General features: G+C 38.9%; 1 protein-coding gene across 3 annotated transcripts; it reads left to right on the top strand.

The window, feature by feature from the left end:
• The first annotated feature begins 3928 nt into the window (after positions 1–3928).
• nisch (nischarin) lies at positions 3929–24187 on the top strand. Of its 3 annotated transcripts, XM_059569219.1 has the most exons (21): positions 3945–4202; positions 4731–4814; positions 4922–5104; positions 6332–6380; positions 7617–7780; positions 7937–8032; positions 8109–8204; positions 8368–8520; positions 8611–8679; positions 8786–8971; positions 9055–9183; positions 9257–9370; positions 10310–10424; positions 11682–11800; positions 11887–11939; positions 12633–13946; positions 15291–15477; positions 17601–17751; positions 21557–21685; positions 22684–22845; positions 22964–24187. In XM_059569219.1, exons 1-21 carry the CDS (start codon positions 4122–4124, stop codon positions 23590–23592), a joined length of 4263 nt encoding a protein of 1420 aa, XP_059425202.1. In that variant the 5' UTR covers positions 3945–4121; the 3' UTR covers positions 23593–24187. The 3 variants fall into 3 exon arrangements, 2 of the variants coding, with proteins under 2 accessions (XP_059425203.1, XP_059425202.1); XR_009437893.1 differs by lacking the exons at positions 12633–13946; positions 15291–15477; positions 17601–17751; ... (1 more) ...; positions 22684–22845; positions 22964–24187 and having other exon boundaries at positions 3931–4202; positions 10310–10432; positions 11887–11917; XM_059569220.1 differs by lacking the exons at positions 10310–10424; positions 11682–11800; positions 11887–11939; ... (4 more) ...; positions 22684–22845; positions 22964–24187 and adding an exon at positions 9788–10110 and having other exon boundaries at positions 3929–4202.
• The last annotated feature ends 985 nt before the right edge of the window (positions 24188–25172 follow it).

The raw sequence follows: 25172 nt of genomic DNA, 5'->3' as shown, positions 1-25172 counted from the left end.
GATAGATAGATAGATAGATAGATAGATAGATAGATAGATAGATTTAGTCTGTTTTAACTTAGGGTAGACCATCCCAGCAAACACAGAACGTGCCCCAAATGTTTCTGTTCCATATGGTTCACATGTATTTTGAAAAGAACCGAGTAAGAACGTTTGAAGGAAACAGAACATTTCCGAGCATTCCGAAAAAGTGTTCAGTGTGGTTTACCAACCTTCTATTGTTACTGAATTTACATATGAGAGCCAATTATTTATTTCATGTAAGTTAAATACATCTTTTGTGTAACAATTGATAGCATTCTTTCTTGCAGTCATGATGGCTTAATTATTATAATTATTAATGTTTTAGAATATTTATAATAATAATTGATCGGTAATTTATTTACTTTATATACATACATAAGCCTACATACATAGCCTACAGTCGTGGCCAAAAGTTTTGAGAATTACATAAATATTAGTTTTCAAAAAGTTTGCTGCTAAACTGCTTTTAGATCTTTGTTTCAGTTGTTTCTGTGATGTACTGAAATATAATTACAAGCACTTCATATGTTTCAAATGCTTTTTTCGACAATTACATGACATTTATGCAAAGAGTCAGTATTGCAGTGTTGGCCCTTCTTTTTCAGGACCTCTGCAATTCGACGGGGCATGCTCTCAATCAACTTCTGGGCCAAATCCTGACTGATAGCAACCCATTCTTTCATAATCACTTCTTGGAGTTTGTCAGAATTAGTGGGTTTTTGTTTGTCCACCCGCCTCTTGAGGATTGACCACAAGTTCTCAATGGGATTAAGATCTGGGGAGTTTCCAGGCCATGGACCCAAAATTTCAACATTCTGGTCCTCGAGCCACTTAGTTATCACTTTTGCCTTATGCCACGGTGCTCCATCATGCTGGAAAATGCATTGTTCTTCACCAAACTGTTGTTGGATTGTTGGAAGAAGTTGCTGTTGGAGGGTGTTTTGGTACCATTCTTTATTCATGGCTGTGTTTTTTGGCAGAATTGTGACTGAGCCCACTCCCTTGGATGAGAAGCAATGGTGTCAGGATGCTTTACTGTTGGCACGACACAGGACTGATGGTAGCGCTCACCTTTTCTTCTCTGGACAAGCCTTTTTCCAGATGCCCCAAACAATCGGAAAGGGGCTTCATCGGAGAATATGACTTTGCCCCAGTCCTCAGCAGTCCATTCACTATACTTTCTGCAGAAGATCAATCTGTCCCTGATGTTTTTTTGGAGAGAAGTGGCTTCTTTGCTGCCCTTCTTGACACCAGGCCATCTTCCAAAAGTCTTCGCCTCACTGTGCGTGCAGATGCGCTCACACCTGCCTGCTGCCATTCCTGAGCAAGCTCTGCACTGGTGGCACTCCGATCCCGCAGCTGAATCCTCTTTAGGAGACGATCCTGGCGCTTGCTGGACTTTCTTGGACTCCCTGAAGCCTTCTTTACAAGAATTGAACCTCTTTCCTTGAAGTTCTTGATGATCCTATAAATTGTTGATTTAGGTGCAATCTTAGTAGCCACAATATCCTTGCCTGTGAAGCCATTTTTATGCAACGCAATGATGGCTGCACGCGTTTCTTTGCAGGTCACCATGGTTAACAATGGAAGAACAATGAATTCAAGCATCACCCTCCTTTTAACATGTCAAGTCTGCCATTCTAACCCAATCAGCCTGACATAATGATCTCCAGCCTTGTGCTCGTCAACATTCTCACCTGAGTTAACAAGAGATTACTGAAATGATCTCAGCAGGTCCTTTAATGACAGCAATGAAATGCAGTGGAAAGTTTTTTTTGGGATTAAGTTAATTATCATGGCAAAGAAGTGCTATGCAATTCATCTGATCACTCTTCATAACAATCTTTATTTTGGTTTTATTTATTTTTTAATGTATTAAATCTTGGTTACAATTTATTACTTTTCTCTGAAGCCCCTAGAGGATCATTGTGAAATTTCAAGGGTTTCGTGTGATTGTGATAAAAAGACTGACAATACCCTATGTTCTGTAAACGTAAGCATTTTGTTTATGTATTTGTATATGTGTATTTAAAAATGTTTAATAAAATGTGTTTAATATTAAAATGTTCAAAGTATTGCTTTATATATATATATATATATATATATATATATATATATATATATATATATATATATATATATATATATATATATATATATATATATATATATGTGTGTGTGTGTGTGTGTGCATCTAAAAAATAGAATATCGTGAAAAAGTTTTTTGTAATTTATTTCAAAAAGTTAAACTTTCATATATTTTGGATCCATTACATGTAAAGTAAATCATTTCAAAAGTTTTTATTATAATTTTTTTTTTTGATGATTAGAGCTTTCATTTCATGAAAGTCAAAAATCCAGTATCTCAAAATATTACAATATTTACATTTGAGTTTCATTAAATTACCATCCCTACAGTATAAATTCAGAGTATGTTCTTCTTTGAGACCACAGTAATGGGGACTTGGCAATGGTCCAGAAGACAATCATTGACACCCTCAAGAAGGCAAGTCACAGAAGATCATTACTGAAACAGAGTGCTGTGTCAAAGCATATTGAATGCAAAGTTGACTGGAAGGAAGAAAATGGGTAGGAAAAGGTGCACAAGCAACGAGGATGACCGCGAGCTTGAGAATACTGTCAAGCAATGCCAATTGGGAGAGCTTTAATAGGAGTTGACTGAAGCTGGAGTCAGTGCATTAAGAGTCTCCATGATCAGACTTCTTCAGGAAAAGGGCTAAAAAGCCACTTCTGAAACATAAACAACGTCAGAAGCATCTTACATGGACTATGGAGAAAAAGACTCTTGCTCAGTGCTCCAATGTCCTCTTTTCAGATAAAAGTAAATTTTGCAATTAATTTGGAAATCGATGTCTGGAGTCTGGAGGAAGATTGGAGAGGCACAGAATCCAAGCTGCTTGAAGTCCAGTGTGACGTTTCTGAAGTCAATGAAGATTTGGGGTGCGTGACCTCTGCTGGTGTTGCTCCATTGTGTTTTAATAAGTCCAAAGTCAGTACAGCCATCAAGCAGGAGATTTTGGAGCACTTTATGCTTCCATCTGCTGATTAACTTTATGGAGATGCTGATTTCCTTTTCCAGCAGGACTTTAGCACCTGTCCACAGTGCCAACACCACTTCCAAGTGGTTTGCTAAACCATGATATTACTGTGGTTGATTGGCCAGCCAACATGCCTGACCTGAACCCAAATGGAATCTTTGGAATATTTTCAAGAGAAAGATGAGAAACAGTCAATCCGAGCTGAAGGCTCAATAATGCCACAGTCTGAACGCTTCCATGCCACTCCTCACTGATCTTGGAGTTTTTACTGTAAAGGAGCCCCGACCAAGTATTGAGTGCATAAATTAACATACTTTAAAGAACGTTTCCTATTTTGCAAATACTTTTTTTTTGGATTGATCTCAAGAAATATTCTAATTCTTCTGAGATAATGGATTTTTTACTTTTATGAGCTGTAAGCTCTAACCATCAAAAATAAATAAATAAATAACGTTCAGAATGTCAGAATATCTGAAAGTTTCAATTTTTGAAATGTAATATGAATGATAGACCATTATATGAAATATCAAAGTGGGTACTTTAAAGGTAAATTGGGTAATCTCACTGAATGTTGATGTGTATAACGGAAGTTCTGTATTATGTCTGTCCTCAGTGTGTTTCCCTACAGTTTACCGCAGTGAACCTCAGCCTGTGTGTGTTTACATCTTAAACACTCTGGTATGAAATGTTCACGTTCTACTTTGTTTCTATAAATTTGAATTGTTATAATGTTATCTTCTATTGTCTAGATCTTTTCATTGCTATTATTATATTTCTGCACTTATATTCCAAGCTCTGGCAATATTGTATTTTTTTTTTTTACAGTCCTGCCAATTTGAATCTAATAGATTGAGTAGTAACACCCGCACGCGGTGAGGGGCGATAAAGCTCTCTCTGAGTGTGAGCGCCGCGGTGCGTGAGTGATACGAGAAGGCGGCGCTTCGCTCCCGTTAAACCACAACAAAGATGGAGGAGCTACATGACAGCTAGGTCTGCATTTTTCAAGGAGACGCGTTCAAACTCTGAAATGAAGTGAAGATGGACGCGCCGCATCTACCGGAGCCGTGCGCGGAGAAACGCGTCCGTATCATCGGAACCGAGCCGGTGGAGAGTTACACGGTCAGTTTCATGTGATTCATTTGGCTCGCGCGTTTAGTGCATATTCACGCTAATGATGATACCAGTTTTTGAATAAATACATGAAAATAATTAATATTGTTAGTTTTGGTGGTTAAAATATATTTAGTTGATCAAAAGGTTACTTGTGTAACCTTTAAGATAAAGTAGACGTTTTAATTAAGCATCTGTGTTGCATAAGAGCGAATGTTTGTTTATAATACATAAAATATATATCATGGGAATCATGTATCAATCTTTACATTAATCCCGTGTTTAATTGTTAGTAATTAATAATAATAATAATAATAATAGTGGTTAATACAGTGTCAGACCACTTTAATTATTTGCATGCTTATTTGCATAATGCACAATGTGAGTTATATTGTTATGAATTGCATGACAAAGTGGAGAGGTGCTTGTTGGTTTGCAGAGATTGCCCATTTATGAGCAATACCAGTGAATAAAATCATATTGACTATGAAAAACAAATGTAAAGATTTTTGGTTTTTAAACTCATCTATTTTTCAGGTTTACATCATAGAGGTGACTGTTGGAGATCACCGTTGGACTGTGAAGCACCGATACAGCGACTTTCACGATTTGCATGAGAAAGTGAGTTATGTCCCCTAAAGCAACAGATCAGACCACAGATATTAACATTTTGTTGGTAGTTCGGAAGCGAGTGACTGATCAAACTGATTAAATGTTGTTGACTCCAGCTCACTGCGGAGAAGAAGATCGATAAACATCTGTTGCCGCCCAAGAAGATCATCGGCAAAAATTCGAAAAGCCTCGTGGAGAAGCGACAGAAGGAGCTGGAGGTTTACCTCCAAATGCTCCTGAGCAGATTCCCTGCATCCACCCCCAAAGTCCTGTCTACCTTCTTACTCTTTCACTTATATGTAAGTTTTTATGCGCTTTGTGTTTAATAAGAAGCTGAAGACTTTAAACTGAAGATTCCTCTGCTTTATATCTGTCACATGATGGTTAAAAGTTAACCAGAGTTTGTGTGTAGTCCATCTAAAGCAATCACATGCAACTCTTACTCTGTTGCTTTCATCACGTGAAGATGAATTGTGTTGCACTGCATGTTCTGATCTCAGCCGTATAAATGGTTCTAGGAACAGCAGGGCCTGTTATCTGGCTGGAAGCGATGACAGTCAAGTATTGATATTGATCTCTGAAAGGCTTTTGTGTTGAATAGGCACGTGACCGGAGTGAGTTGTTTTGGAGAGCTGAAGTGCTTTATGTGTATGCATTTGTCCTAAATTGGCTTTCGTGTTGAATTTGTGCACATCAATATCCATTAGAACTCATTTACTCAAAATACGTAGACCGAAAAACAGGATATCATGAGGCAATCAGAGTTATTTCTGCATTTCTGGCGAGATCTTTCAGGAAATGAGTTGAAGAAGCACCACGGGAAGTTCAACCAAAACGAAAGATTTGCGGAAAATGTCAAGATTTGGGGAAATGTAGCATTACATCAGTGGCTCACCAGTGGACCATCTGCAGTGAATGGGTGCCATCAGAATGAGTGTCCAAACAGCTGATAAAAACATCCCAATAATACACAAGTAATCCACACCTCTACAGTCAACATCTTGTGTTCATCTTGTGAAGAGAAAAGTGGGGTGAATGTAAGAAACCAACCCATCATTAACAACTATTTACAAGCCAAAACAGTTCTAAACAAAATATGTTGTGTGGATTATTGTGATGTTTTTATCAGCTGTTTGGACTCCTATTCTGACGGCACCCATTCACTGCAGAGGATCCATTTCTCTAAATCTGTTCTGATGTGAAAATAAACTTGTCTACATCTTGGATGGCGTGAGAGTTTTCATTTTGTGGGCGAAAAGCTCCTTTAGACAGGATGTCTCGAGGAAATCAGAGTCTTTCTGCATTCCCCTGATACAATCTTTCAGGAAATGAGTTGACGAAGCACATGCAGATCATTAAACTCATTCCAGTGACGTTGCTGTTTCAGCTGGAGCAGTTTTTGCAGTTTAGTTAACGAACAAGGCCACTGGTTATAATTTGTGGATGTTTAAAATGAGCAAATGTAATGGTTGAATAAGATTTGTTGCGAGAGTTTCCATCTTTGACTTGAACTTCATTATTTTCAGGAAATCAATGGAATTGCTGCTGCCCTGGCCGAAGAGCTCTTTCACAAGGGTCTGTTGTTATTCATTCCTAGAATTGTTATGTGCTTGAACCATTTCATGCATTGGCTGAAAAACAATGAAATGGGCAGTATTATAAATCTATGCTATTGTAATAATGCTCTGAATGAGACTTTAGCATGCATAAGTGAAATCAGGCATGAAATATTTTAATTTAGAAAAGGTTCATAACTGCACTCTGATGATACCTTTAAAAAAATTTAATTTTGGACTCGCAGTGATATGTTATAAAAAAAAAATGCAAATAAATTATAAAACAATCGTAGATGCATTTTCTTCTGCAGTCCCCATGTTGAAATATTGACATGTCATTTTTAATTAGCGTTTTTATTTACATAATACATAGTATGAGCAGCTTTACACTACAATACACTAAGTTTGAGGTTGGTATGATTTTTTTTTTTTTTTAAATCTAACAAAGACTGCATAGATTTGATTAAAAATTCTGTAAAACTAGTAAAAATGTCAAATATTATAAAAATGTAAAATAACTGGTTTCTATTGAAAATGTAAAAAAAAAAATAAAATGTAATTCACTCCTTTTATGCAAAGTTGAATTTTCAGCACCATTACTCCAAGTCTCCAGTGTCACATGATCTTCAGAAATCATTCTAATATGCTGATTCGCTGCTCAAGAAACATTTCTTATTTTCGTTTTTTTCGGACTATAAGTCGCACATGAGTATAAGTCACATCCATCAAAAAATACGTCATGATGAGGGGAAAAAAACATATATAAGTCGCACTGGACTATAAGTCGCATTTATTTAGAACCAAGAACCAAGAGAAAACATTACCGTGTACAGCCGCGAGAGGGCACTCCTGTAGTCTAACACTGAAAACACAGAGCGCCCTCTCGTGGCTGTACACGGTAATGTTTTCTCTTGGTTCATTTCTCTTGGTTAATGTCAAATTAATTTTAATAAAAAAGTTGCACCTGACTATAAGTCGCAGGACCAGCCAAACTATTAAAAAACTGTGACTTATAGTCCGGAAAATACGGTATTTCCAATACTGAAAATGGCTTAAAATGCATCATTGCATTTATTATTAACCGGATTCTTTAATAAACAGAAAGTGCAAAAAAAAAAAAATAGTTTCTTTACTTTCACTTTTAATCAGTTCAGTACATCCTCATTCAGTGATTTCTGCGTATATGTATGTTTCTACAAAAGTTTTGCCTGCCATCAAGATCTCTCTAATGTAGTAGTTTTGTCTCTTCCTCTAGGTGAGCAGTTGTTGGCTGCAGGCGAGGTGTTTCTCCTCAGGCCGCTCCAGTTGTACGCCGTCACGCAGCAACTAAAACTCGCAAAACCAACCTGCGCCAACGGAGATGCCAAAGCTGACCTGGGACACATCCTGGACTTCACCTGCCACCTCAAGTACCTCAAGGTTTGAGTTTGTCACTTAGCAGTGCATATATAAACTGGTTCACTGTTGCTATTTCATTTTTTAGAGTCTCTATTGAAAATATAGTAGTGGAAGTAGAAAAAAACTGTCAGAACTCTTATGTTTTATCTGCTTTTGACGTTAAATCTTCGCTTTCAGATCCCTGGAATGAAAGCAGCGGTGGGGACGAGTAACATAGAGGAGCAGAGCCTCCCGTTCGACCTGTCCATCTTTAAATCGCTGCTTCAGATCGAGGTGAAGAGACTCACGGTTTGTGTTTTGTGAGGGCCCGTGGACGGCGAAGTGTCTAACACTTGATGTTGATTCTCAGATCAGTGATTGTGATGCTGGACAGATCAATGGTCTGCCTTCCCTCAAGCCCACCCTGGCCACGCTCAGCATCCATCTCTCAGCCAGCAGTATGAAGGTACGCTAGAAAATGGTCCAAAAAATGCAGGAAAGAGTATTAAGAACTAAAAATGGTCTGTTAAAAGGTTGTGATGTTTAGTTTTTGCAAGTACAAATTCTTAAATTGATTTGATTGGTGCTGAAAGTTATTCTAATGACAATGTACGCTTCATCTTCAAAAGGAAATCTTGGTCCCCGAAGCATCTGAATTTGCGGAATGGGAACCTGAAGGGGTTGATACTGAGAGTCCTGTGACGGCGATCATTCCCTTGTGGAAGATGCTCACTACTTTAGACATGAGCCGAAACTTCATACGCTGCATTGATGAGTCGGTGGTGAGCATTATATGAAATACATACCAGTTTTCATTCAGCTTTCCTTGTTGATCGCACAAATTTGAGCTTTTCCTGTTCTTTTTGACACAGAAACTGATTCCTGAAGTCGAATTCCTTGATCTCAGCTATAATGAGTTGTCTCTAGTGGAAAACCTCCAGGTGTGTTGTCTCTAGATAATTTCCTAATATTATTTTTAAGGTGCAGAGCAGGTTTGACGTTTAGAATCCAGTGAGTTTTCAGTATTTCTTATTATTTTCACTGCAGCATTTGTACAACCTGGTTCATCTGGATCTGTCCTTCAACAAGCTCACGGTGCTGGAGGGTGTTCACACTAAACTGGGGAATATCAAGACTTTGAATCTGTCTGGGAATCAGCTGGAGACCCTTTCCGGCCTCAGTAAACTTTACTCCTTGGTTAACTTGGATTTAAGCAGCAACCGATTAGCACAGGTAGTTTACTACAGTGTTTCCTCAGACGTTGGTTTCCTGGCACCAGCATAATTTTGTCTTCTGGGTTTTTTTTTTTTTTGTAGCTGGATGAAATTAAAAACATTGGCACTCTTCCCTGTCTGGAGAAACTGTCTCTGGCTGATAACCCCATGTGCATCATCCCAGATTACAGGACTAAAGTTCTGGCTCAGTTCTGCGACCGGGCCTCCGAGGTATTGGTCTAGAGCTTTTCATCGAGGGTTCGGTCTGTTCACGGTTTACTTATAACTCATGTTTGTCATACAGGTGTGTTTGGACGGCACAACCACCACAGAAAAAGAGCTCGACACAGTGGAGGTGCTAAAAGCCATTCAGAAAGCAAAAGAGGCCAAAGACCGAATGGCAAACAATGAGAAAAAGGTATTTTGAAGATTTTATGTTTGCTTTTATTGATTTTTTTTAGATGTAAATTAAATGGATAAAGGATAATTTAGTTCTAATATTATTATAATCGTTGCAGTATCATAACAACATTATTATTCATTATTACTATGAAGATTTATTATTAGTCATTTTTGTTGGTAACATATTTTCTTCGTTTTGCTTTTGCTTAGAAGGAATTAAAGAAAACAAATTAAGGAAATAAAAATTACGTAAAGTCAAGTTGACAATGGAAACAAATTTAGGTAAAAGCTCTGCTGAATAAAAAGTTATGTAAGAGGTCCTAATTCAGTCTGGCAGGTTAATGGATTTCTGAGTAAAGTAATTACATTTGTGATACATTTATAGCGTTTTAAAGGAGTGTGCTGATTGCTTTTTTTTTATTAATTGTGACAGTTTTTTTTAGGTGTGAATCGGCCTAAACCTTGATATCCAGACATGAGAAATCACCAAAGAGATGATTCATTGTCTGGCTTTATATGCTCACATTGATGCATTGGTGTGTCAGCATCTATTACATAACACATATTTTCCAGTGGACTGAAAGACACGAGTTGTGGCGCCTTCTCCTGGCCAGAATCTGATAGTGACTGGATATCATCCACACATCACATGTCTGCAGTCATGCTGTGTTAAATAAATGTGATTACGCATTAACTTAAAATGTGCATATGCTATTTTTATATTATAGTATATCTTAAACATTGCAGTGCACTCATGACTCTGAATTATCATAATTACTTTTGGCAGAGAAATACTCACTACATCAATAGAATCTTGAGTATTATTTATTGTTGATTTAAATAATTTTGAACAATTAAAATATTTAAATTATATTCTTTAAATTACATTTTAGAATCAAGAAAGCATACCCACTGTGTTTTTGGCTAAAGAGGAGCCTGATGTTATTGTTGTCAGGTGAGTGACGTCCCGGGACAGGCGGCGGGCGGGCTACAGTCGTCTTCATCCTCTCTCGTCGTGCCATCCTCGTCTTCCTCGCCCTCTCTGTCTCGTTCCAGCTGCTCCAGTCAAGGTAATCATGTATGTATCGCGCTACTGGGACGAGGTGGGGAACACAAATGGAGAATTAAAAGTAAAGTGTGTGGTTTCAAACGCTCCCATCTGTCACTGGTTGGATAAAAAAATAGTCTAGGCTAAACTTGTTTCATCTGCATATAAAAATGGGAGAGGAGAAAGTATTATCAAAAATAAATACACACTTTACCTTTAATATGAAAAAAAGGCATGACGTATTTAGATAATTAGCATGCTCTGTTGCCATCATTTGATTTGATTTTTTTTTATGATTTTAAATGAATAATCAGACAGTATTGAATTCTTTTCTTATGACAATCTGAAGCTATTGAATTTTTATTCCTTATAAAAAGGTTTTCTTTGCACCAGCGATTGCTAAATCTCATTTCATTTACATTTCTGTTCAGTTACTCCTGCATACTGACTTATTGCAGCTCTGCCGCTTGTAATTGCGTTTCAGAGATTTGGTGCATCTGTTTCTGCACTGCAGATGAAATAAATCACGTTTCATCAGCATTCCTCAATGATTTTTCACATATCTTTGCTTTGAATGAGTATAATGGGCATCAATTTCTTTCCTTTGCAGTGTTAAACTAGCTTAAGAGTTGAATTTTGTGGTGGTTAATTTGCATGTGTTGTTCTAATAGCGACTGGGCCTGATTTATAAAGCATTTGATCCGCATTTGTCTCCTGAGTGTTAGTTACTAAGCAACGGCCTCGGGTAGTTTCATAGACTTTCTGTTTTAGCAAACAACATCTAAATATTCAGCGTTACGCACTACTCAAAATGTGATTGTGAATGAAGTTTCTCAAATATTAATGGAATATTATTATACTCTATTGTAATCGTAATAATCTATACATCCGTTCATAATCTATACATTCCTTTTCATTTGCATATAAAACACTCTATATGGGATTGTATAATGTTTAAGAATGTAATTAATATACATGTGCACATATGTGGGGGTATGTAGTGTTTGACTATTTTTAACAGCAAAAACCTTAATTCAATATGCATCCATATATGGTTTGAAATCTAATTAAAATCAGATCTATTTTTCTTCAAGGTATTCTGCTTTTTGAATTTGAATTGTTACTATATCACCCAACATTGATACAGCATATATTGCCTGAGCAAACAAATCAGATCACCACCATCCATTTTCATCATCACCGCATCAAAATGTGCTGTGTGAACTAAACTTTATTGACTAAAGAATGATTTTTTGCTTTCCATCTATCTCCCATTCAGAAATAACTACTTGTAAAGAAAAAGCTTTTATTACCAAAGAGATATTAACTCCTGTGGATTCTACATTTACCCAGAGATGCTATGATGTTTACAACTCAGCCTGTGATTTCATTCCACAGGTTGGTTTGTATTATAGCACATTTAATTAATTGATCAAATGGTTTCAGCAACCAACAAGAACACAACACTGGTCCTTTTTTTGCAGGTGAAAACTCAAATTGATTCCAGTTTGTCTTTGGAGGTCACCTTTGAAAGCAGGTTAGTTCTCAGGTTAGTATATATATATAATTTTTTTTCTTCTGCTATACAGAAGCATACTTGTATCCCATAAATGTGACCCTGGACCACAAAACCGGTCTTAAGTCACTAAGGGTATATTTTTAGCAATAGCCAAAAAACATTTTATTGGGTCAAAATTACCAATTTCTCTTTTATGCCAAAAAACATTAGGATATTAAATAAAGATCATGTTCTATGAAGATATTTTGTAAATTTCCTACCGTAAATATATAAAAACTTAATTTATGATTAGTAATATGCATTGCTAAGAATTCATTTGGACAACTTCAAAGGCGATCTTCTTACTATTTAGATTTTTTTGCACCCTCAGATTCCAGATTTTCAAATAGTTTTGTATAAATCTCAATTGAAGAACTGACACTTAAGACTGGTTTTGTGGTCCAGGTTCACAAATATCGTTGCAATAAGTTGACCAAGCAGTTTTTTTCTACGTTTATGTCCTTAAGTAGAGTACATTTTTGGCCATATAACTTATGATTGACAAAGGTAGTAATAAAATTTTTACTAAAATATTTGCCCATTGATGCAATTTCCAGTTCATGAAGAGTAAGTACAGCTTGTTACTGGTGTTGAAATGCTAAAAGGATGAGCATTTATGGTTTTATGTTCAATATTCCAAAGCTTAACCGAAAACGCTTCCTTCCTCTTTAGCCCCTGTTGCTGTGAAGAGGAATGGAAACCTTGGACAGCAAATCTTTTGAATCTCTTTGTACCTCCATCCTTACTGTCCTACACTACCACCAACCAGGAGTTTACCAATCAGCTTTCTGCTCACATCAACCAGGCTAATAGAGAAGAATCAACTCCGATACCTTGCAAGACTGTGTCTCTTGAGGACACAGACCGAGGCAGTCCTCAAACTGGAGATGGGTACTTTGAGATGACAATAGATGATACCAACGAGGTCATGGGTTGTTCCTCTTCGTCTACCATTCAGGAAAAAATACCAGATGATGAGAAGAAGGAACCTGCTATTGATAATGTAAAAATGGTGATTTGGTCTCTTTGCATCAGTGTTGGAGAAGGTTTGAGTCAGCGGCCATCTTGTTTGGTGGCAATGGACAGCTCACTGGTGGTTTTCCACATAAGGTCAGAAGAACCAGTGAGTACTTTGGAAGAATTAATGGAGAACCTTGAGACAGACTTGGTTGTGCCGTACACCAACATTGAGACCTTTCAGTTTGATATTCCAGACGTTTGTTTCTCCTTGAAGATCAAGTCAAGCAATACACGATGGTTCTTTTTCTCAAACGCCCAAAGTCTGAAGGAGATGCACTCTTGCATTGTTTCACATGTGGACCTAACTAATGAGCAAGTTTTGAACTCCTCTAACGCTCAAGTGTTTATCCGACAGTTTCTGAACTCTTGGGACTTTGAGGAAAGTGAGGACAGCATTAAAGGTGGACACTTGGTCCATTTCCTTGATCTAGAATCATCTACCTCTGACAAGAACGTAGCAAATAACGCACAGTTCCCAAAGAACTCTGTAACCTTGGATGTATTATCCCAAATCGGCCTGTTTGAAAGCAGTCAGAACCAAACCTCCAATCCCATGATTCTTTTCCTGACCTCTCGACACCTCTGCATTCTCATGGTAGACTTTGTCACTGTGGCGTCCCGGGACCCTTCGGAAGCAAGTGCGATGCGGAGTTGCTTCAAAGTAACCCGTATCCCACTCTCCTTTATGCTTCTTGAACCAAAGCAGTGCTGTTCGTGTAGGGCTGTCTCAAACTCTCGCCGTTTCTACGATGAGCATGTTATAGAACTAATGGCAGGTCACGAGCGCTTGAGGGTTGTTTTTGCCCTTCCACAAGACAAGTTCACATTCCTGAGAGACTTCACACAGCTTCGCTCCTATCTGAGGGAAATTAAGACCATCGCTCTCCAGCACACCAAGAAAGGACACTTGAAAGTGCACAGTTGTCCCGCTCCTGCAACAACCACGGAAAGAATACCTACCAGCAGGTAATGGGGTTAATTCATTACCAGTATTTTCAAAGATATTTAAAGATGCCATTTTAGCTCCAGTAGAAAAAGAGACTTTCAGAAAGAATATACTGGTCTATATTTGGCTACATTAGCTTTTTACTGGCAATAACTTCGGTGTCTGCCAGTTGAGGTTGGGAATTGGCACCATCATATTGTTTAAATTGTAGCTATAGCTGTTAGCATTAGAATTGTCAAATAAATCTTAACCAGAAGTCCATTGGACTAGACAAGAAATCCCAACTCAAAAAGTGACGTGACGTACAGCCAAGTATGGTGATCTATACTAAGAATTTGTGCTCTGCACTTAACCCATCCAGAGTGCACACACACAGCAGTGAATACACGCACACACACTGTGAACACACACCCGGAGCAGAGGGCAGCCATTTATGCTGTGGCGCATGGAGAGCAGTTGGGGGTTGGGTGCCTTGCTCAAGGACACCTCAGTCGTGGTATTGCCGGCCCGAGACTCAAACCCACAACCTTAGGGTTAGGAGTCAAACTCTCTAACCACTAAGCCACGACTTCCCTGCAAAAAGTGATTTCATTATATTTAGGGCTGCTCCGATCACGATCGGCCGATCATTATGCGCATCTCGTCAGTAAAGCCGGTTCTCTAATCAGCGGTAAATTCCCTCAGGTGCGTGATTTCACATAGAGCAGCTGTTACTACACAGAGCCGTTTTTAACTGAGAAGCTGCGCAAATCCACGTTCATTTTCAGCGTTTATTTGTGCATCTTCTCAGTTAACAATGGCTCTGTGTAGTAACAGCTGCTCTATGTGAAATCACGCACCTGAGGGAATTTACCGCTGATTAGAGAACCGGCTTTACTGACGAGATGCGCATAATGATCGGCCGATCGTGATCGGAGCAGCCCTAATTATATTAAAATTAAGATTTTGCTATATCCCTAACCAGTCTTTCAATTCACCCTTCACTGGGAGTTTGACTAGCAAGTGATCTTACCAATCATAACACAGAATATTCCATGTTGTTTGTCAAACAAACTAGACAGGAGATTAGATTAACATTGGTGGACTTGAACTTGAAAAATGGTGTGTATTGATGTCTTCCCGTGGAATATTCCAGTGAAATAAGTTCATTCGTTTTTTTTTGTGCTATAACAAGTAAAGAGCAAGGGATGATCATGTTCTGCTTAAAATAAGTCACTAGCACTCTGGCATATCACATTAAAGAGACACAAAATGGGGGCGGGTCTTTGCCAATCGTCAAAACGTATCCCTAATCCTTAGTTTACAGATCAACCATCTTTACTGGGTACTACCAAATACATATTGCACTTCTTTTTTTCCCACAGCGTCCCTCTGGAGGTGTCAAGGCCCCACCTGACCCTGTCTCTGCTGTATCCAGCCAAATCCCTCATTCAGCAGCTGATGGAGGACAACCAGTGTCCCTCACACCTCTCACTCTCCTCCTCATTACTCCTCATCTCGTCTCTCAAGGGAGACCAGCTCGTTCACTTCTTCCATGACAATATTGCAGAGGCAAGTCATTTGTGCATTTTGCAGATTCAGATCCTACGAGGAAATTTCCTGGATAGTTGTGCTGTACAATGTTCCCTACTGAGGAAATATCTTGGGTTTTTCCTGTGGTTCTGTTGTTGTAGTTGCACTGTATATTCCTTGATTTGTCCTTCCGGTCAACCCCTCTTTTCCTGTGTATGCTCTTGGCTCCTGTGCAGTTGTTTATTTACTTTGTGTTACATTTAGCCAGCTGCCTTGTTTTCAAGACTACTATCTGAACCTCTTTCCACTCATTCCTATTCAACCAGTGTCTTGTTTTTATAGGATATCCTAGACTGGATTTAAACTGTAAACAAACACGCCTAACATTAAACTTTGTAACAGGATCAGTAACCCTCACTAGAATCCTTAATGCCCTACACTTAGTGTAGCTCACCCAAAAATTAAAACTAACCCATAAATTACTCACCCTCAAGTCTTCCTAGGTGTATATGACTTTCTTCTTTCAGACGAATTCAGTCGGAGTTATATTAAAAATCGTCTTTGATCTTTCAAGCTGTTTCATGGCATTCAGTGGGTGTTGCACGCATCGGTCCAAAAGAAGTTAAATAAAAAGCACCCATCCATAAAAAAAGTGTCTCAAACTCCTTTGCGGGATGAACAAAGGCCCTCTGTAGTGAATAGATGCATTTTTGTAAGAAAAATATCCATATTCAAAATGTAATAATCACTTTAATGTAGCTTGCACTCACTGTTGTAAACGGAAGCAGTTCCGGGCAGATGACTTATGGAGGTCGGCTTTGCGCATGATCCACTCATAAGTCACGAACACGGATGCACAGGTGAGGGAACAAAACAAAACAAAACAACGGTCACTAATAAAAAGTACAAAACGAGGATTTGTAAAGAAGAATGTTGGAGGATTTCAATATAAGCCAAGAGGAGACTGGTATTCCTTTGATAAAGGTAGAAAACTTTGCTTCCTTTGCTCCTGTTAACAAACGTTGATTTTTACGAAACCCACAAGCGCATGCACAACGCTGACCTCATACATCATAAGCCCCGAGCTGCTTCCATGTACAACTGTTGGCGCAAGCTACATTAGTGTAATTATTACATTTTTAAATATGGATATTTTTCTTACAAAAATGCATAGATCTGCTATTGGAGGACTTAGTTCTCCTCCCGGAGCCGTGTGAGTAAAAAAAAAAAAAAAAATTTTAATGGATGGGTGCATTTTATTAAAAGAGGGATACAATGCTGTTTCATGCATTCAGAGTTGTTTAAACTGTTAAAGAGATGGATTCTCATGCTAAGCATGGACGGAGTATTTCTGTTCCAAAATCTTACTTCCGGGGTCTTCCTAAAAAACCCAGCGTTATGTAAACAGTGGATACAGTTTGTTTTTCCGGGGCAGCAAAAGAGTTTCACAAGTCGATTTGTTGATGTACGTTTTATAAACGAGGTCCAGTTCGACACTGGATTTGCATATCATTTGATACTGATAGATGGAGCGGTCCCAGCTATAAAAGATCCTGTTCATGATTTAGAACTACAGACAGTGAGTGAAATGGCATCAAATGTTGTTTCCAGAGAGAATCGTAAAGCTGTATCTTTTCTTTTATAAATATGATAAAACTAAATACTTTTTGGAGATATGAAGGATGCAGTGCTACTCTATAGGTACCCAAGATTAACATGAGATTGGGTGAAACTGTTTGTGTTATGCCCTCTTTAACTTCTTTTGGACTGATGCATGCAACACCCACTGAGTGCCATGAAACTGCTTGAAAGATCAAATACAATTTTTACAAATCTGAAAGAAGAAAGTCATATACACCTAGGATGACTTGAGGGTGAATAATTTATGGGCTAATTTTCATTTTTGGGTCAACTAACCTTTAATTTTAGGTTTTATAGAGTATGTGGCTGTTTTCCTGGACATGTCCTGTATTCAAAACAATAAATTGCATGGTTCAAGTTATCATATCATGTTCACAGCACAGAATGCATGGAAAAAAATTTTTGACAGTACATTTGAGCAATTGTAATCCTTAACCAAGCAAATACTGTTAAATAATCTGCAGTATTATGCAATGAAGAGAGCGAACACTTCAGGTGCTTATCTCACTGTTTGCATGCAGATGGAGAATGAAGAGCTTAAACACATCCTGTGGACGTCGGTGCTTTTCTACAGATCTCCTGATTTGGAGACGAGTGCCTGTGTCCTGCTGTCCAACAAAGCCATCTACTTCATCCTGGACGATACGGCATCCTCACTCACCAACCAATCAAGTGAGCAAAATATTTACTTTACATTTGTAGTGACCTTTTTATTGTAATCTGATCTTCATATTCAGTTTTGTTGTTCATATTTATTTATATTTATGTACAAAATCAAATCACTTATTGGCACATCATCACAGTATATGTGCCTTGGCAGGTGAAAATGTGCAGTATACATATACTCACACAGTGTACTATTAGAGATTTACAGTTAACAAGACACATTATACACAGTATGTACATACTTTCAGTTAGCAATACACATTATATACATTATGTACACATTCTACAACATGTAAAAATATATATACATATAAAATATGAGAAGGTGCAACAGATTATACATGAAATGGGTACAAAAATGTCATGTGGTAGCAGATAGATTATTGTATTTAGTGCAGTTTGTACATATAGTCCAGTATTAAACGGTGTTGGAGTTAAAGTGCAGTGTGTGGCATACTGTATTGTGGGAGTATGCTGTAGGATGTATTAGTTCTGACTGTTTATTAGTCTTTTAGCCTGGGGGAAAAAGTTATCCCTCAGTCGGCTTGTGGGAGATTGGATGCTGCAAAGACGTCTTCCTGAGGGCAGCAGAGAGAGCAGACCGTGGGATGGGTGGCTGGAGTCACTGATGATCCTCTGGGCTTTCCTTATACACCTCCCGGTGTAGATGTCCTGGAGGGAGGGAAGCTCACCACCAACAATGTGGCTGGCAGTTCGCATGACCCTTTGCAGAGCTTTGCAGTTGCCAGCGGTGCTGTTTCCAAACCAAGCAGTGATGCATCCAGTCATGATACTCTACAGTGCAGGTGTACAATGTTCTGAGGAAGAAGAGGCGTTGGTGTGTGCCTTCTTCAGCACTGCATCAGTGTGTGTGTAGACCATGTGAGATCCTCATTGATGTGAACTCAGAGGAACTTAAAGTTGTTTACCCCCTCCACAGGTGTCTTGTCGATGGTGATGGGTGTGTGTTCTCTGCTCCGTCTCCTGAAATCCACCATCAGCTCCTTGGTCTTGTCGATGTTGAGTGAGAGGTGGTTCTCCTGACACCATTTATTCAGGGTTCTCACCTCCTCTCTGTAGACCGTCTCATCGTTGTTGGTGATCAGGCCTATCACTATTGTGTTGTCAGTGAATTTGACGATGACGTTGGGGCTGTTTGTGGCTGTACAGTAATGTGTGTACAGCGAGTACAGGAGTGGGCTGAGGACAAAGCCCTGAGGAGCACCAGTGTTGAAGATCAGTGAGGATGAAGTGTTGCCCATTCAGCTGGATCCTGGACTTCCTGACAGTCAGAAGTCAGGTGGACGTCTGTCTGTCAGGAAGTCCAGGGTCCAGCTGCACAGAGATCTGTTTAGTCCCAGAGTTTTTGTAGGGTGAAAGCAATAACATCGTCTGTGGAATGGTTGCAACAATATGCAAATTGTAGTGGATCCAGTGAGGCAGACAGCACAGAGCAGATGTAGTCTCTGAGTCTCTCAAAACACTTGCTAAAGATGGGTGTCAGAGCAACAGGCTTCCAGTCATTCAAGCATGTGATTTCATTTTTCTTTGGTATGGACACAATGATGGAATTTTTGAAGCACGAGGGGGCCATGGACGGAGAAAGGGGAAAGGATAAAAATGTCTGTAAAAATGTCCGGCAAGGTGGAATGCGCATGCTCGGGGCACACAGCCTGGGATGCCATCAGGACCCACAGCCTTGCAGATATTCAACTGTTGGAAGGATCGGGTTACATCCGCGACAGAGACGCGGGAGCGCTCTCTGTGTGGGCGGTGTTATGAGCCTCGAAACGAGCATAAAAGTGATTTAAGCTCATTCGATAGAGACGGCAATGTTCACAGTAGCTGGTTTATATCCTTTAAAATCTGTTATGTTATTGATGCCCTGCCACATGCTTCTTGCATCGTTGGTGTTGAATTGTCCTTCAACTTAGTTTTTATATTGTCTTTTTGCGGCTTTGATGGATTTCCTGAGATTGTAACTGGCTTGTTTGCGATTGTCAGTGTTTCCAGATTTAAAAGCAGTTGTCCACACTGACAAGGCTGCTCAAACGCTGCTATTAATCCACAGTTTTTGGTTGAGGTAGATGCTGGTTGTTTTTGTCGGCACTACATCTTCTACACACTTCCTGATGAAACACGTTACAGTTTCTGAGTACACCTCTATGTCGTCATCAGACGCTGCCCGGAACATGTCCCAGTCCATGTGATCGAAACAGTCCTGTAGTGTAGTGTCTGATTGGTCCGACCAGCATTGAATTGTCCTGAGGGCGGGTGCTTCCCGTTTCAGTTTCTGCCTATCAGCAGGCAGGAGCAGAATGGAAGACTAATCCAATTTGCCAAAAGGTGTGCAGGGTAGGGATTTGTAGGCGTCCCAGAAAGGAGAGTAGCAGTGGTCCAGTGCACGATCACCATACCTGTTGATGGTGAAATATTTTTGAGATATTGTTCTGTAGTTGGCTTTGTTAAAGTCCTTCGTAACAAAAAAATGATCACTTTTGATCACTTTAAATTCCCTTGGTAGCCAGAATGGTCGACACAGAAGCATATGAAATTCCAGATCAGGGGAGCAGAACGATGTAATAAAGTGTAGGTTCCTCTCATCACACCACGAATTGTTAATAAAGAAACAAACCCACCTCTGATGTTCCCTGTGAGCTCTTTCATTCTGTCTGAGCAGTACACGGAGAACCCTGTAAGGTCGATGACTGAGTCTGGAACCACGGCAGACATCCATGCTTCTGTGAGGCAACTAATGCAGCAGTCCCTTGTTTCTCGTTGGTATGAGATGTGTGTCTGCAGAGTTTGTGGTCCAGTGACTGAACGTTAGCCAGCAAAATGGTTGGGAGAGGAGGTCGGAGGGGATGATATCTGAGTAGCAGAACGATGTCTGAGTATCCAGAACGCTGCTGCAAGAGTCTTGACTAGAAACAGAAAATCTGAGCATATCACTCCAGTCCTCAGGTCCTTACACAGGCTTCCAGTTACATTTAGGATTAATTTAGAAGTACTTTTACTCATTTATAAATAACTCAATGATCTACAGTAGGACAGAAATACATTGCAGATATGCTCACTGTATAAAAACCTAACAGACCACTCGGATCATTAGGATCGAGTAAGTAAGAAATACCAAGGGTTCACACAAAACAAGTGCAATCTGCTTTCAGTTATTGTGTCGCCCGCAGTTGGAATCATCTTTCAGAAGAGATCAGATGTGCTAAAACATTAGCCACCTTTTAAATCTAGACTCAAAACTCATCTGTTTAGCTGTGCATGTATTGATTGAGCACTGTGCAAGGTCCGGACTTATTGCACTGTATTTTATGAATTGTATTTTATGCAACCGGAAATGATTGTACTGTCTTAAATTCATTTTAAATCAATTTTTTAAATCATTTTCAAGTTTATAAATTCCTGATTATTTTATAATTATTTTTTTTATGTAAAGCACTTTGAATTAGCATTGTGTATGATATGCGCTATATAACTAAAGTTGCCTTGCCCTGCCTTGAGACTGACAAGGACGCTGGCTCTCTTCCCCCTTTTCCGGCAGCCTTCCCTTGAACTGTGGTCCGGTTAGCGTTGCGTTACTTAGGTGTGTGTAATGTAGACAGTTATACTAACAACATCCAACACATAGAACAACAAAATAACAAGTAAAACATACAAAAAACTGCAGAGTTTACTCGGAGCTGCCATGCTCGGCGCCATCTTGGACAGGTGTCCTATATGCTATTCTTTATGCTGTTCTAGTCAACAGTCTAGATAGACCATTAAAATCGATTCATTAAATTGATTGATCTTGCAGTGATGTGGACCTGGCACCCATCCGAGCACAAGGACACCGATTTCCTCTTCTCCTTCTGCTTCACCCTAAAATTAAATGACCTGCAGAGCGTCAATGTGGGCTTGTTCGATCAGTACTTCAGAGTCGTGGGTGAGTTTGTTTTGACCAAGATCTCTTCTTGTCACATTTTCCATCCCAAACGAGTCAAAGATATACGTGATTGGATGACATATTTATTAAGCTGACACCAATTGTAATCATCATCTTAAAAGATTAGTTCAATTTTCTAGATATTTTTATTCTGGGAGTGAACTAATCCTTTAAACAGAAGGACGGCAAATACATAATATATACAGTGGTGGCCAACATTATTGAAGAAACATGAAGAAACCGAACAAACTGAGACAGACTCAATCCAGAAGAACTGTGGCAATGTCTCAAAGATGCTTCAAGAAACCGTCCTGCAAAACTACAGTACTGTGAAAAGTTTTAGGCACTTGTGGAAAAATGCTGTAAAATGAGGATGCTGTCAAAATAATGTCATAAATAGATTTTCTTTATCAATTACCTTTTATTAACTAAATTAAATCAGCATGTGTGAGCATCCTTTGCGTTTTAAGGCAGCTTTTGCAGTTTTTTTAGGTAGATTTACAGGTAGGCTTCTTGAAGCGTCTGTATGTTCTGTTTCTTCATGTCCCTCCAGACAGACTGGATGATAATCAGATCTCTGTGTGGACCACTGGATGTTGTTAAAAAATCTAACTGGATTTTTTTAATTAATGGCAAAATGAATGTTTAGAAATGTAAACTCATACAAAAGTTGTAGTGCGCCATTTATAAACCCATTTTTACCTTAAAAATACAAGCGTTCTAATAATTTTGGCCACCACTGTGTATAAGTCAGAGTTAGAGTTTGGCTGGTTTGTTTTGTGCAAAAGCTTCATAAATTCAACTCTAAGAAACTAAATAGAATTTCATATTGCTGCTTCTCTCTGGAGAAATTGTGTGAAGATCGCATTTTTGCCAAAACAGTTTCCAGTTTTAACTTCTACTCTGAATTAATTTATGCTTCAATGAACCTGAGATCGAAAACACTTGAAGTTGAATAGTTTATATAACCTTTATAAGAATAACCTTTCTCTCCAAAGGGCCCTCGGCTGATCAGATCATTTCCTGTCTGACCCGTGACGGTTACGGCACACATCGGTTCCTGCAGCAGCTGATGATGGTTTTGTCCTCGCTGGAGAAAGTTCCCTCTCCAGAACCTTCTGAGCTGGATTTCTACTCGCAGTTTGGAAACAAAAGCACAGGTTTGACTACTTACACTGTGAATATTCAATATGTCACTCGTGCTTATCTGAACATTTTGTCTGGATGTTTAGCAAACTATTTTTGATGTTGAAATATTTGCATGTCCTCATAAATCAGGTAAAATGGAGAACTATGAACTGGTCCATTCCAGCAAAGTGAAGTTCGTATATCCAAGCGAGGAAGAGATCGGAGACCTCACCTTCATTGTAGCAGAGAGGAAGACCCCTCAGGCACGGTCTCATTCCTTCAACATCCTTTTGTACGTACTGGTATTCCAGGTCCATGTTGTTCCAGGCCAGTCGGCCCAAAGCCAGACTGTCCTACAACCCAAGACTCTTATACTTACCAGCACGGACGTTTTCCTCCTGGATGAAGACCACATCAGCTATCCTCTACCTGAGTTTGCAAAAGAGCCTCCACAAAGAGACAAGTACCGCCTCACGGATGCCCAACGAATACGCGACCTGGACCGTGTGCTAATGGGCTACCAGACTTACCCACAAGCCCTCACGCTGGTGTTCGACGATGTCCCCGGCCCAGATCTTTTGTGCCACCTTACCATGGATCATTTTGCGGACAGCGACAGGAAGGGCGACAGGACGCAGGGGCTTGGAGGAGCTGAGGGGGAAGTGCATTGGTGTATTTTCGTACCAGGAGCAGACTGCAGAGAGCGGCTAATATCGCTCTTGGCTCGCCAGTGGGAGACGCTGTGTAGCCGAGAGCTGCCAGTTGAGCTAACAGGCTGAAGTTGGGAAAGAAAATGGAGAATTTGCAATATTCACCTACACAGTATGATGAACATTTCTTTTAATGAACGTTTTTTACAGCTTTGACACAATGCATCCTGGGAAGCTGTATTGTAGAATCCACACGAGTGTAATATATATATATATTTTTTTTGTCTCAGGCTTTAAACTTAGCTTTTTTTTTTGCTGCTTTTCAGAATATTTATCCGCTGCTGTGTACAATCGGCCATGCATCATGAAATGTGAAACGTCTGTTATAAAGTTTTGTGCTGTTCAGTGTTATTTTAAGTAAATTTGTTGTTCTGTGGCAACAAAATGATTTTCAGATGGCTTTTAATGAATGGAGTATATATATATATTATTAGTCTTTCATTATCTTTTTATCTAAATGCTTCTAAATTTTAAAGTGTTATTTCAATTTTAGAAATTACTAATCTGTGCATTTATTTGTACTTATTTGTACAGATATTCAAATGAAAGACCACCGAGAACCTGTTTACAGAGTGCTTTTAACTTCATGAGATTATTCACCATGGGAATTCAGACTGATCAAGCACTTAGAATTTTTTTTTTAATAAATGTGAGTAAATGTAAATTGGTTTTATTTATCCTGTTTTTTTTTTTTCTTTATTTAATGTCCAACTATTTAGTTTCATCCACAAAATGGAACGAAATCCTAAATCAGAAACATGACCCACCTCACTCCCAAAAAAATAAGCATAATGGAAAATCCAGTATGTAAAAACACCAAAACAAAATCTGGAGAGAGCTATATATTCAGGCTGTGAATACAAAAACAGTTTTTGTTTGTAAAAGTAATTTCTATTTATGTAATATCAGTTTAAATAATATTTCATTGTCGTCCTGTCAAGAACACAAATTCTACATCCAACACGCACATACAATTAGGTTTATATATATTTGGACAGGCACAATTTTTATAATTTTAGCCACTGACCAAAACCAATTCAAGTTAAAGTTATAAAATGTTATATATAATAAATACAAAATTGAGTGTTCTCACTATGTCGGAGACACACTAGCTTTCCCAAGGCAGTTGAACTTAGACTGGTTACAGTCATCCGGGTTTATATGGCCGAGTGCTGCCAATCACAACACACACTGACCCAGCTAACCAATCACAGCGCATTTGGTATTTCAGAAGGCGGGCCTTCATTTGATACAGGAACTATTTGAGCTGTTCATGCCAGACTGGGGGGAGAGGTGTTGTAATAATGTAAAATATGTGAAAAATTATGTGTTTTTCGAGCAACCTAGTATAAGAGCCTGTTCTAGTACACCACTAAAACAAAATTAAGACTTTGTAAAAGAGCCTAATAGGACCCATGTAATGAATCACAGCTCTTTAATATGTACCTCCCCCCTTTTTAAGGAAACATAAGTAATTAGACAGTTGACTCAAAAGCCATCTCAAGGACAGATGTGGGCTATTCCTTCATTTTTTCTACATAAATAAGGTAAAAGGTCTGGAGTTGATTCTAAGTGTGGCATTTACATTTAGAAGCTGTTGCTGTGAACCCACACCATGCAGTCAAAGAAGCTATCCATGCTAGTGAAAC

The sequence above is a fragment of the Carassius carassius genome, chromosome 16 (genome assembly GCF_963082965.1).
Source record: "Carassius carassius chromosome 16, fCarCar2.1, whole genome shotgun sequence".
NCBI classification, from domain to species: domain Eukaryota; kingdom Metazoa; phylum Chordata; class Actinopteri; order Cypriniformes; family Cyprinidae; genus Carassius; species Carassius carassius.
Note: the sequence above shows the minus strand (reverse complement) of the source record. Positions and strands in the feature narration are given on the sequence as shown.

What these genes read in the sequence shown, in the direction of transcription:
- nisch (XM_059569219.1), top strand. Translation starts at nt 4,122, where the DNA reads ATGGACGCGCCGCATCTACCGGAGCCGTGCGCGGAGAAACGCGTCCGT. An exon ending in TCTTACTCTTTCACTTATAT is followed by an intron (nt 5,105 to 6,331) that starts GTAAGTTTTTAT and finishes CATTATTTTCAG; the next exon opens with GAAATCAATGGAATTGCTGC. An exon ending in CGAAGAGCTCTTTCACAAGG is followed by an intron (nt 6,381 to 7,616) that starts GTCTGTTGTTAT and finishes CTCTTCCTCTAG; the next exon opens with GTGAGCAGTTGTTGGCTGCA.